Source organism: Atractosteus spatula, chromosome 4, assembly GCF_055471065.1.
Source record: "Atractosteus spatula isolate fAtrSpa1 chromosome 4, fAtrSpa1.hap1, whole genome shotgun sequence".
Taxonomy (NCBI): Eukaryota; Metazoa; Chordata; class Actinopteri; order Semionotiformes; family Lepisosteidae; genus Atractosteus; species Atractosteus spatula.
In genome coordinates, this window is record NC_142709.1 from 57,370,958 (window position 1) to 57,384,628 (window position 13,671).

The 13,671-nt window shown below is 51.4% G+C and overlaps 1 protein-coding gene across 2 annotated transcripts in view; it reads left to right on the forward strand.

The window, feature by feature from the left end:
- The first annotated feature begins 3,857 nt into the window (after window positions 1-3,857).
- dvl3b (dishevelled segment polarity protein 3b) overlaps window positions 3,858-13,671 on the forward strand; it is a 28,718-nt gene continuing 18,904 nt past the window's right edge. For both annotated transcript variants that reach the window (XM_088913221.1, XM_088913222.1), the window contains exon 1: window positions 3,858-4,379. In XM_088913221.1, the coding sequence (XP_088769347.1) occupies window positions 4,219-4,379 (161 nt within the window). In that variant the 5' untranslated portion in view covers window positions 3,858-4,218. The remainder of the gene's footprint in view (window positions 4,380-13,671) is intronic.

A 13,671-nucleotide genomic window follows, 5' to 3' on the forward strand; every position in this document is an offset into this window, starting at 1 on the left:
CTCAGTCTCTCGGTGTCTGTACACAGAAAGCCGCCCTGTACACCCTGCAGGTGTCGATCACTTGCAGATCTTGCACCCTGCCACCAGCACAAACGTCTGTCTGTCCACAGACACACACTCTTCCATCCCACCCCACCGCAGTGCTTTAAAGCCAGCGACTCAATACTGAAGCAACCACTTGGAGTGACCGGAAGAATCGGCCAAGTAGAGAGAGGGATGCCATCCAGCTTTCCCATACCCAAGGCCTGCGACCCCGATGTCTGGAAGCTGCCATCCCTGCCAAACTCTTACTCAAATGCGTCGATGCCCTTAATTAAGATCGGAATTGGCCTTAGGCCTCCAGGTTTTGCTTTTACGTGCCTAATCTCTTAAAGTTTAAGTCATATACCGTATATAATTTCACAAATTAACTTATGTCCAAGACTTTTAAGAATTAGTCATTATTTCAGAGAAGTCAAGAGTTAAGCTAGATTGACCGGGTCCCCAGCTGGACAAGCCTTGTCCTGGAGGCCCATAGTCCATCAGATCCAGCTGGTCTCTGTGAAGCGCTAGCTTAAACCTCAGCTGTGCTCTACTGATGCAGTTAAGCCAATACCTGGAAATAGCTGAGGCAGGGGTTAAAACACCAGCACAGAACCTGTGCAATACCAGTAGAGAGTGGTCTGGAGCTGTGTGACACCGGCACAGAGACACGGCGAACTACAGGGTGAGCTCTGGAGCTGTGTGACCCCGGCACAGAAACACAGCAGTCCGCAGGGTGAGCTCTGGAGCTGTGTGACACCGGCACAGAGACACGGCGAACTACAGGGTGAGCTCTGGAGCTGTGTGACACCGGCACAGAGACACGGCGAACTACAGGGTGAGCTCTGGAGCTGTGTCACACCAGCACAGAGACACAGTGGCACCGCAGGGTGAGCTCTGGAGCTGTGTGACACCCACACAGAGACACGGCGAACTACAGGGAGAGCTCTGGAGCTGTGTGACCCCGGCACAGAGACACAGCAGCCCGCAGGGTGAGCTCTGGAGAAGAGCAGGTCCAGAGATGCTCCTAGACAAAGCTGCAGTAACCAGCTCTGTCCACTAGAGGGTGAGATTGGTCCGCCAAGAGATGAGTGGCACATTAACGGGTCAGTATGGGCACTTTTTAAAGTGAATTGAGTCGGCTGCGTCTTTCATTGCGGAAGGGCTCCACACTTTCTAACAATCCAGGTTCCCACACATCCCTGTCTGGTCTTCAGCAGGGTAGCAGGTGAGTCAGCAGCCACTACAAGCTTTTCAGCATAAAAGAAAATAAGTGCCTGCTTTAATTGGGGTTACAGTTATTTGCAAGGGGTCCTTCTCCTGCATCCCAGATAAGTTCTTTAAAGATTCCAGAATGGTATGACTGGTTTGAAAGGTCTTTTTCATGAACAGAAAGGAGTTAAATTATTTTACGGGACGGAGCAAAGGAAATCTCTCTCTCTCTCTGGTTGTGTGTATTGGACAGTACTGACCCCTGCCAGGTGAAGTCTGTTTTTCATTGACCTGCACAGCTGCCCCTCAGCAGCACATGCTAATTCACAAATTGCTTTTACAGTTTTCAGCAATTGTAGGTGTAGGTAACAATAGGTTATACTGACACATCATTTTAATCTTCCTGACAATGTAGACAAAGCAATAGCTGGGCAAACAAGTTAGTTTAATATAAAAAATAGCTGGAGAGGTTGTTAAAATTGTGCAATGCACTAGTTAGACCTCCATTAGAATAGTAGTTCAGGTGGGGAGCTGCGTCAGCATGCGTAGGCTGCAAAGGAACAAGTAATAGGTTTATTCCATGCTGAAAAAAAGAAGAAACGTTTCGGCCGTGGAGCCTTCTTCAGGTGTGCATTCAGGTCTTCAGGTCTCCATTAGAATAGTGTGTACAACTTGACTCCACATGCAAATCAGGAATATCTGCTCAGAAATCAGTCCAGATTAGAGTAACCAGACACAGCTGGGCACTGACAGGCTGAAGGAACTGAATATTATTATAATAAAAATAGTTGCTTACACTTATATAGTGTAATATAATATAGGACACTCCCCTCAAAGCGCTTTACAGGTAATGGGGACTCCCCTCCACCACCATCTGGATGATGCGACAGCAGCCATAGTGTGCCAGAACGCTCACCACACACCAGCTATCAGTGGGGAGGAGGGCAGAGTGATGAAGCCAATTCATAGAGGGGGATTATTAGGAGGCCATGATTGGTAAGGGCCAATGGGAAATTCAGCCAGGACGCCGGGGTTACACCCCTACTCTTTTTGAGAAACACCCTGGGATTTCTAATGACTACAGAGAGTCAGGACCTTGGTTTTACGTCTCTTTCGAAGGACAGCACCTTTTTATAGTATAGCATCCCTGTCACTATACTGGGGGCATTAGGACCCACACAGACCACAGGGTGAGCGCCCCCTGCTGGCCCCACTAACACCTCTTCCAGCAGCAACCTTAGTTTTTCCCAGGAGGTCTCCCATCCAGGTACTGACCAGGCTCACACCTGCTTAGCTTCAGGTGTGAGCCAGTTGTGAGTTGCAGAGTGATATAGCTGCTGGCCATATTATACTCTCCAGCAGAGAAGATTTCAAGAGGACCCGATTATAGCATTCAGAAACCCAGTTTTTTCAAGAAATAACTGGATCAGTCCTACGCTCAATCGAGCCATACTGAATCAATCAATGAATTCACTATAAATGAGCTACGGGCAAATGCAATCAGGGGGAAGTGTACAGAAGTGAAGGGGTAATGTGTAATCACACAGGCTTAGTGTAACCATGGGAGGAATGTATTTTCAGGGTTAAGGTATAGGGCAGCTTGGTGGTGCAGTACTTAGCCTTGCTGCCTCGCAGTGCTGGGGTTCTGGGTTCAATTCCTGGGGTGCTATCTATGTGGAGGTTGTATGTTCTCCCCATGATTATGTGGGTTTCCTCCCTTTCCTTCTGGTTTCTTCCCTCAGTCCAAAGACATGCTGGTAGGTTAAATGGCTTCTGGAAAACTGGCCCTGGTGTGAGTGTGTCTGTACAGCTGCTATGTGGTGGACTGGCGTCCTGTCCAGGGTGTGCCCTGCCTGGCCAGGACAGGCTCCGGCTCCCCCACAGCCACAGTATTAAGCGGATAGAAATGATCGGTTCTGGAGTAGCTGTGTGGATTCCTGTGGGAGCGGTGTGGGATGAATATGGGTAGATGTCTTTTATGTAATGTTTACATGTACTATTTGCACGTTTCTGTCTGTGGTAGACAGACAGCTGATTTAATGCAAGACAAATTTCGGAGGAATCAGACAATAAAGTATTATTGTACCATAAATTATCCCTGAGTGTCTGGCCTGCGATGGAAGTCCATGTGTCCTGTGCCAGGATTAAGCAGCTTTTTGGTAATAAAAAAAAATAGCACTATTCGCCAGGTTTCAAACATTAAAACGTTACTATTGGCGACACATAAGTAACCAACTAATTCCACGCAGTTCCCCAAATTGTATTAATAAATCTCATAATTGATCAACATCGATCAGTTGATGGGATCAATCGCTCTCAACTCCTCCTCGTCTATTCTGTCATGAGAACAAGCCGTGTTGTGGCCTGTACACTAGCCGACACACGCACAGAACGGAGCACCCTCTGTATCTGATCCAGCCTGACCCTGATGCAGGTCCGCTTATGCTGAAGCTTTAATTGAGGAAGAATGGGAAAATGTATTGTTCCGGGGAATAGTTTGCCTAGTGACGCTGGGGGGCGCTGATCGACCAGTGTGCATTTCCATTGATTTTTTCTCCATTCTTTTTTCCCCTCCTCCTGCAGAGGGAGTATCCTGGAATAACGAGAGAAAGACGGACAGCTGCTACTGGGAGAGAAAAGGGGGGGGCGAGCGAGAGAGAAAGGGATCGGAGAGCACGGATCTGGAGATCCCGTATAAACAGTAGGTTTGGAAAGAAGGAAAACTTTTTCTGTATTTTTTTTTTTAATTCGGAGAAAAGAAGAGGGGATTGAACCAGAAGGGATTGGTTTATTCTCGCACCGGAGCTGTTGCGTTTTTCTGTGTTTGTGTGTGGGGGCAAGACGCCGCCGCGGTCTCTCCGGCTTGCCGAGCCAGAGGATTAGAGCTCGCCGGTCGGTGTTCGGGGGGGACCCGGAGAAGCGCAGCGGAGAGCCGGCGGCCCCCGGGCTGGATGCGCCTGGCCTGCCCCTCCCCAGCGGCTCGCTATGGGGGAGACCAAGATCATCTACCACATCGACGACCAGGAGACCCCGTACCTGGTCAAGCTGCCCATCCCCGCCGACAGGGTCACTTTGGCAGACTTCAAAAATGTCCTCAATAAACCCAGCTACAAGTTTTTCTTCAAATCTATGGACGACGATTTTGGGTAAGGCGGCAGGACACCTGCACGGTTTGTTTTGTTGTTGTTAATTGTTTCAACTCTGGGTGACAATTGTCCGTGTTATTGTTTTTTTTCCTCCTTTATTTTTCTTTGCAATCCAACTACTTCTGTTCTTGCCCGTCCCCTCACCCCCTCCTCTTCCAACCCCGCCGCCGCCGCCGCCGCCGCTCCCGGCTCCCCTCCCCGGTGTGCGGGGAGAGACTGACCCCCGGTCCCGGAGCTGGAGCTGGGGAGGGAGGGAAGGAGAGAGATGGGAGCGCTTGGACACTCGGTGCTTGGTGCGGTTTGCAGAAAGGATTTTAAAAAATGTCGCGGAAGCCAGATTTTTTTTTCCATATCGACAGCGTCCATTTTGGAAATGGAGGAGCCCTATATAAGGTTATTGCCTGCGCTGGCAGGGGGGGTGAGCGCAGGAGAGCGCCTGGATAGGGGGAGTGAGCAGCTCTCTGTGTGGCCGGAGCCTGGGATTCAGTTACAGGCTCTGGAAGGGGGTTTGGTTCTGGCGGGGGTGGGGGTTGCAGGACTGAGGTCAGACGGAGCTGGTGGTGCATTTTTGGTGGAAAATAAAGTCCAACAAGAATCGAGGGAGTGAGCGAAAGAGAGAGATGGTGGGAAGGTCCTACACGAAAGAAATCCCAACAATCTCGCCACAAGTTCAGTAGGGGGCCGGTGACATCACCTTCAATCTTAAATCAGAAAGCAGAGGGGAAGGATTAGTTTTAAAGGCAACAACAGTCATGTTTCACATAACTACAGCCGAGTACCTTTTCAATTTGAATGCAGGAAGGTTTTTGTTTCAGCATTACGCGCGATTATTGATTCAATTTCTTGCTCTTGCACCCTAACGTTAAAAAGGAGGGGAATTTTACTACCCCGAGCGCTTGCCGCTTGCCGTGCGTTTTGTGCGGCGTCTCTCTGCACTCGGGAGTGAAAATGGCGGATACGAGTGTGGAGAGGTGGGGGTGGCTGGTCCTGGTTTTGACGGACGGGACTCTTTTGTTGTGAAAAGAAAAGAACGAGGAAAAAAAATCTTTTGTCCCCCATTAGTTTCTCACACACGGAGCCGCTCTCTCCTCCCTCTCTCGGGGGCCTTGGCCTGCGTTGTGTGCGCGGCGCAGCTTCTCTGCCCGGCGAGGTCGGGCTGCCTCGCCGGCCTGGAATGTGGGTTTTGGGAAAACTGTGAACCCGGAGGAGCCGCAGTCCGCACAGCAGCTCGCTGTCAGCTCCGCGCCGCTCACCCTCTCTGCCCTTGATCTGCACACATATGAGGCCGGGCTCAGACTGAAACAAAGAGGTGCCTGGCATCTTCGGATGTCTTCCAAATTCAGCGCAGCACGCACTGAACGCCGAACATCAGCTGTTTGACACATGCAGGGCAGGCCGGGCGGCCGCCTCAGAGGTCTTTAGGTGACGTTGTCTCAGTTCCATTGTCTGACCGCTCAGGCTGGTCTTTGACACAGCTCTCACTACCTGGCTGACCAGGCCTTTTACCTCACACCGCTGCCAGCAGGCCTCCTGCATAATCACAGAGAGAAAGAGAGTGTTAGTATCAAGACGCAGAAGTTTGGTGGGGGGGAAAAAGCAGGCGAACCCAGATGTGGAATTCTTTCACGTTACTTTTTACAAAATAGGATTCTGAGAGTTAGGTGACTAGGTAGTCCAGCCAGCGAAGAGCGGTCTTTGTGTTTTTGTTGTTGACTGTCCTGCCCCATTGGTTAAGAGGGTGTTTAATAAGGCTGGTTGGTGTCAGGTGCTGTGCAGGAGGAGGTCAGGGAAGTGGACCTGCTTTGTGTCTTACTTGAGCTAAACAGGAGGCAAACCAGCACTTTCCTCAAGAGACACTGGTTTATATTAAACCTTAGATCTTTGTAGCTTAATGACTCTATAATTGGCCTAATTGGTCCAAAATGCCCCCTTTTCTGGGTGGATCTGACCTGCTCCACACCAGGCTGTGGGTTTGTGATTTGTCTGGGATCTGGCAGGAGGCTCTGTGTGGAGCCATGGTTGCCTGTAACCCTGCAGGGCTGTCTCTTTCAAGAGCTGTTCTCTTCCCCTGGTCTGGTAGGTGCTGGCTGGGGGGCCGTTGAGAATCAGTAGTCTGAAAAGCTCCTATCCCGTGTGTTTCCACAGTGAACTGTCCCTTCTGCTCTTGTCTATAGAGTGTTGTTCATGGCCTGTTCCAGCAGACCCACGCCGTTGCTCGTATGCACTGTTTGTTTTTTTAAACGATGAGTAGAGTGGAGCTAAGAGTCACACTGAAGAGAAGCCGGAGCAGCAGCTGGGTGTGGTGGAAAGAGTCCTTTCCTCAGGAGAGCCTGCTGGGAGCCCGAAGGCTTAGGAGTGTACGTGAAAAGCTTGTCAAAAGACGTCTTGAAGCAGGCCTGTCTGAAAGCCGTGACAGTTTTCTGATCCAAGTGAGAGAGCAGAACAATTTGTCAGTTGGGTTTTCAGGCCTGTTTCTACAACTCCTTCGGATTTTGAGCCTGTGAGGGGGGGGGGGGAAACTGACCTATGGCAGGTCTTGCCAACCGCTTGAGCTAAAAAAATTGTTTCACTGTCCAGATGTGCTCATACCATGGCGATAAGCTCTGAAAACTGTACAAAGTTTGCTTGGACTGCAGCACGTAATGAAATGACTAAGACTGCTGGTTCTCTGTGTATTTTATTTTTACTGGGAGGTCATCAGGAAGCAGCCTGCTGAGATGTTGGTATTGAAGGGCTGCCAGATGACCATGCTAGGGCAGAGAAGAGTCTCTCCAGGTTGCAGTCCTGCGATGGTCTGGGGCTCCCGTGATTTCAGGGGGGTCTGTGAAGTCTCTCTCCCCCTGTTTCTCTCTTTAAGAGGCTTAGGCGGTCTGTGCTGCCCTGGTCAGATTTCAGACTCTGGTCGCACACATCACTTTCTCAAGACTGTCTTTCTCCAGCCCCGGCTGACAGTCTGGCTTGGGCAGCCCAGGTCTGGTGCTAAACCACATCCTTTCTCAGTTGTGGTCTGGGGCAGCTGTGTGTTTTTTTTCTTTTAGGGTAAGTATGTTTTCAACAACTGCATTTACAGCAATGGAGAATGGTGGGTCATGTCTGATCTGGAATTGGACTGTCATGAAGTCATGCCTGTCTGACCTAAAGATCTCATCCAAACTTCAGTCGAGAAGACATAGGGCAATCTATTTTACTTCTGGATCGCATGTTCCAGACCCCTTGATGTAAAGAAATACCTCTTGTTCAGACTTCAAAATAAATGCTCTTCATTTCCATGTCCTCTGTTCCGTTATGGATACAGATGGTGTCCTGTGTCAGTGTCTTTACGAATTGACTATATCGTACAGTATATAATTGAGCAGGACTGAGTATGCAGACTCCACACATATGGACTCAAGCCCAGAATCTTTAAAGATGCCTCTCTGACCACACTGCCACTGTGAAGGCAGCTTGGTCATTTCAAGCTCTGCCAGACTAGAGGTGACTGGATAGTACCTGTAACCCAGCATGTGCCAAACCATGCATGCCACACTGATTGACACAGTGCTGCCGCTGTAGGAGTGACCCTATTTCTGATCGTCCAGCCCTTACTGAGGGGTGTGTGGGAGGAAAGTGAACACTTGGCAGTCAGCACCTTGAATATTTCCCCTGATATTTTTCTTATTCTTAACATCCCACAGCTGAGAGCAGCAGAGAAAAGCAACATGCTGGAGGACAGCTTCAGCCTTGAATACTATGTCAGGCAAAGAAGTCATTTCTTGCATTTATATGGCATTTAAGATCCCAAACCCATTTACATATTTAACAAAGGGACCCACTCTTCCACCACATACATAAACTCCAATAAGAATTGTACACACTGCAGTATTTACTTCTGTTTATGCTCCCTTTCAGAAGCAGGTAAACCTTCCCAGAAGTGGTGTTCAGCATGTTGACTCTCAGGACCCGCACTGGGCTCAGTCAGGCCTGTGAAATGGTCATGCTTGTGGGCAGGGTGTGCCCTGAAGGGTTTAATGAGGTGTCAGATTCTTTGCTTGCTTAATGAAGAAGATCAGTGGCAAAATAACAAGCTTCACGATGTGAAAGAAGCACTAAATGATAACAGAATTCAGGCTTTCCAGAAAAAAACGTCCTGGAGTGAGTGTGTCGTTCACAAAATGTGTGTACCTGTACAGTTCTTTAGCCTTGACTCCTGGGCACAGCGTTGACCACAGGCCCATCATGCAAAGCTGCTACACGCGTCCATCAGAGCAGCATGCTGTCACACTCTCGACGTCGACGGACAGCAGAGCTGTCGCAGTCTGCTGGCCTGTCCCTGGACACAGCGCTGGACATGTTATCTTCTAAGAGCTTGCAGTCGCAACAGATTATGGGAATGAATATTAATTGAGGCTGTTCACAATGCTGAGCTGAACCGTCTAAAGAGCTTTCGAATTCTTCGTTGGCATAAAGCAAATATAAGTGAATTTACATATGTTGGTCAGTCATGTGCTGTTCAATCCAGGAGCAGGAGAAATGGTTTTTTTATGTAATTAGAGAAATGACCAGTGATGTCCCTGAGACCAGGTGTGGTCAGTAGCCAGACGCTGTGGCCCCCATGAACTCTGGCTTCTCGAAGTGAAATTCCCCAGCCGAGCTGCAGGCTTGGATGCAGGGGTGGATTAAGCCACTGAAGTCGGTAATGCATCCAATTAAGTAATTAAGAGCTCGGAAAACCAGAGAGCCTCAGGCTACTCTGCACCAGGCCCCAATTAAATAATATAGAAATAATTAGGAAGGATCCTTTTCCTTTAATCAGGCTTTCGACTTCCATGTGCTGAGCTGCTCTGTGCCAGATCGTGAGCTGGAGGAAGGCAGAGGGACAGTGCCAGAGCTCAGAGTAGTGAGGACTGCCAGTCTAACTGCTCCACGCTGCTGCCAGCATCAAGCACTGCTCAAGTGTTTTGTCATTGACACGTTCAGGGGAATTTCAACTAAAAATGAGCTTTTTTTTTTATAAGGACTGCTTGATCAACTGACTTGCTTTTAGTGTGTCCTTGAACGTAGTAACACAGAAGTTAAACGGCTCTTCAGCCAACGAGAGCTCGTGGCTTGTGTACCATCCTGGCAGAGCCGGGAGAGATCCCAGTCCCTCTTCCTCTGCGCGGTACCCTGGCAGCCGACTCGGAGGTGGAAAATTCTCCGGGTCGAGAAGGAAATTGGCTTTTAATGAGTCCGAGTCCTTGAGTTCTGCTGCTGACCCCTCCTGGGGTCAACCTCCCTTTGCCTCCCGGTGAACCTGCAAAGTGAACCCCCGCGTCTGCAACTCCCTGAGCTCCTGGCCCTGATCTTGTTAGCCTGTAATCCGACACCTCCTCTTAATCACCCGGCAGAGGGAGGGAGGGAGGGGGGGGTTATGGGATGAGATGCCAGGGACTGGAACGAAAAGGTCTGGCTTTGCTTCTTCTGTGACGGCTTCCCTTTCAGATCTTTTCCTCTCTCCTTCCTCTCCTGGTGCCTGCGGCTGTCGGAGCGGTGAGGGCTGGCCTGGCAGCTGGTCGTGGTGTTGCTGCCGGCTCCTGCCATTGTCTAGGAAACAGCTGGGAGAGACTCACTGTGGCAGGAAGCTCAAGGCAACCTGAGTGCCCACAACCTCCCCTGTGCTCCTGGCAGGGCTGCCTGCGTCCGCCCGGCCTTCTCGCCCTGCTTCCTCACGCTCTCCCTCTCAGAGCGAAAGGGAATTATGGGAAGTGCGGTGACTTTGCTGGTTGGCATCTGTGGCCTGTGTGGGGCCATGCTGGATTTCCAGCCTCCGCTGCTGACGGGACAGGGGGGAGCGCTCTGGAATTTGACCGGTTCGGCTGGCGACAGCGCGCCGGCAGGTCCCACCTCAGCCGCGGCTCTTTTCTCCGGCGTCCTGGGTCCTGCCGGCTGTGCTGCCTGGGGCCGAGGGGGTAGTGAGGCTGGCCTGTGCCGTGTTCGACAGTCTTCCCACAGCAGGCTTGCGGGGGAAGACGGGAACTCCTGGGAGGCGAGCAGGAAGCCCTCGCAGGGGAAATGAATTGCCGTTACGTAGCGCTTCTCATGTCAGAGGAACCCCAAGTGTTTTACACCTTCCCACTCTTAAATACTGCAGCCCCTGGGGTCTTCTTCAGTTTGAGTGTGGGAGCTGGAGCTAGGTCATGTTGTTCAGGCCCAGCACGGACTTACGTCAGGACATTGGGGTGTCCACACCTACACCCGTCTGTCTATGAACAGTGCCAAGGGATCCTTTAGTGACCATGTAGTATGGACCTCAGTTTGGTCCATTTCAGTTGTCTGTCTCATCTGGAGGACTGCACTTCTTACAGCCCAGCGTCCCCGGTGACTTTCTGGGGCATTGGGGTGGGGAGCTCTGGTCCAGAGGCAAGAGCGCTGACTGCTGGTCCACCAACAACCACTCACTGCGTTAACCTGGCGTTCTGCTGAGCCAGAGAGCCCTGATGAACCTCTGATGAGATCAGGCTTCAGAGTGCTATTGGCACCTTGGCGGCATATTTAAAACCTGAAAAACGCCCGTACTGGTTTGAGTTTGCTTGTATTGTTTCGTTTGGCCGGCAGAGAAAGCAGTGAATGACGGTAGGGAGCCGGTGGAAGGTGCTCACGAGCTCGGCGATGCAGGAGTGTGAGGGGCTGTGTAACCGGAGCTGGTCACCGGTGGAGTTGAGGTCCTGGAGGATCCGCACTTAAATGCGGTTTTGCTTTCGGCCTCTGAATCAGGGACGTTAAAAAAAAAAAAAGAGGCTGACCTACTTTCTGCTCCTTCTCTTCTCCGCTTTCATCTGCCTGACGCGAGCGAGTGTGTTAGCGAGAGACCTGCGGGCTGCTCCTGTGACGAGCTGCACCCACACCTCCATCCCTGCGTCCTTGCTCGTCTGTCCTGAGGGCTGGCGCGCCCTGTCCCTCTTTCGGCGGCCATGTTGGTTTCTCTGCGCTGCGCCTCTTATCCAGTCCTGCTCTGAGTGAAGTGTTGGCGATTAATTCTCCGGTGCCTGTGAGCACGCCTGACCCTCTTTGTTGTGACAGTTCTGTGTTGAAGTCGACAGGGAGTGTTTGGGCTCACTGGTCAAGCAGAACATCTGCAGAAAGAGAGAGGACTGGGGGAGCCTGCCTCTTCTCCGAAGGTCAGCCTTGCTGGGCCCTGTGTGGGGGTACAGGGGGCATTTGTTCCCATTGCCCTTCCGTTCAGCGGGTCAGCCCCAAGATGCCCACCTCTGTTTGACGTGGGAACTCTCCGGGGGGCAGGACAGACCCACGGCTGTTATCTGTCCTCCTTTGTATATCGCCACCCTTGCCAGTCGTTCAGGTGTCACCCTGACAGCGTGCCCCAGATGTAGATGGTGAGAGGGGAAGTGCTGATGAAGAAGAGAGGAGCCCAGGGGGAGTTCTGGGATACTGGCACAGCAGTGCCTCGTGGTGGCGCTAATGGAGCAGGGGAGGTTGGCACAGCACTATACCTGCCCAGAGGGGGCAAAGGGTAGACTTATAAGGGCATCTAGAGCAGAGCCAGACTGTGTGTGGGGGTGGGGGGGGTGGAAGCAATCCTTAGTGCAGCCACCTGCCCAAGCCTGAGGAGTGCGCAGACAGGGCAGCCCTGAAGGAGAGGCACTTGGGTAGTGCCTTGTTTCTAGACACCAAGGGGGGGTGTAAAATGGCTGTCTGCGCTAGCCCTGAGGATGTCAGTACAGGCTGCTTGTGAAGTTAGCCGGGGTGTTGTGAAAACCGTGTGGCACAGAGCAGTGGAACGCCTTCTTCTGAACCCCAGCAGCAGCAGGATCGAATAAAAAAGCGGTAAAAAAACGAAAGGTGTTGTCAGTACTGGACCCTTGCAGCAGAACCGTTTCTGTAATGTGACGATGTTAGTGGCTGCAGTGCAGTGCTAGTCTGAAGGTGGCAGTGTTAACGAGCTGTCTTGGGGGTGGGGGGGGGGATAACTGGATTGCCCAGCGAGAGGATTATGGAGACGGAGATGTTAGTTAGAGTGAGCCCCTAACTACCATGCTTACGCAGAACAGGAACCAGAAAGAGCTCTAGTACACTCGCTCTCCTAGCACTGTGGTGTACTGAGGGGGTAGTTGTCTGGGAGAGGGTAGGCGATGGGGCGGTAGTGTTTGCTTGGAGGGGGCAGCCGAGAGAAGTGGTTGTCTCTATGCCAAGAGGGAGGGCAGACGAGAGGGGGTCGTTTCCCTCTCAGGGAAAGAGTTATCAAGGCATTTGGCTGCTCTCTATGTAAGAAAAACGTGTCTTCCCAGAGTGGCCTGGCCCTGTAGAGGGACTGAAGAATAAAACTGGTGCCCTGGTGACCTACAGGACGTGCAGAGGCCCGGGGCTCAGCGTTCCTCACAGGACTGCGGTCCAGGGTTTTGCGCAGGGTGGGCTGACCCAGTGGGGGCTGCTGGGAGGGTGACTTGCTGCGCTCTGAGCCCCTGAATCGGGAGTCTAGAGCCAGAGCAGCACCTGTCCCCCAGCTCGTCTCCCCACCCTGGGCCAGCCTCTGCTCAATGACTGGCTGCTATCGGTCAGTGTGGTGACGTCGTCTCGGTCCGACTGCCTTTCACTGCGAGTGAGCGCGTCATAAATACTGGACCTGGCCCAATCAGATACCTCCCACCAGACCTGCTGTTATTGGGACGGGGTGTTAGGGTGACCCTCGAATTGTACCGATCAGTCAGCACTTTGGAGAACCGGCAGGTCTTCTCAATCATGTGTTCGGGTTTTAACAAAACACCAGGGAAAACTGCAGTTAAAGCCATTCAGTTTTCATTGGCAATGGGAAGAGACTGGAGAAATGAGCACCTTGGTACTCCCTCAAAAAAATTCTTCCCAGTAAACTGAAAATCATGTTCTTTCATCGGGCATTCATTTCCACAGTCAAATCCACTGTGGTCTTAAGGTGAGCGATGTCCCTTATAACAGAAGCTCCTCTTTGTGATATTTGTGCAAAGGAAGGTCAGACTCCCATTGCACTTCAGTCTGATCCACTCCAGGTTTTACTCTGGGCCAATCTGCAACCTGTATGGATCAAGTAAAAAAGGTGACTATTTAGTTTATTTTATCTCGTGTGCGTCTGTGCAGATTTATTCAAAATCAGCTTCCAGGCTCCAAATCTGCACCTGGCATTAGCTTGCTTACAAGAGCTCTGCAGCTGCTAAAGCTTGGAGCGGCTCAGACTGCTGCACAGCAGGAGTCTGGTGTGTTTCCATGCAGCGAGCCTGCTCTGGGCCGTTTCCGTCCAGTGCGTGGGCCGAGCCCCTTCTCCGCCAGCTGTTTCTCTCGTTGG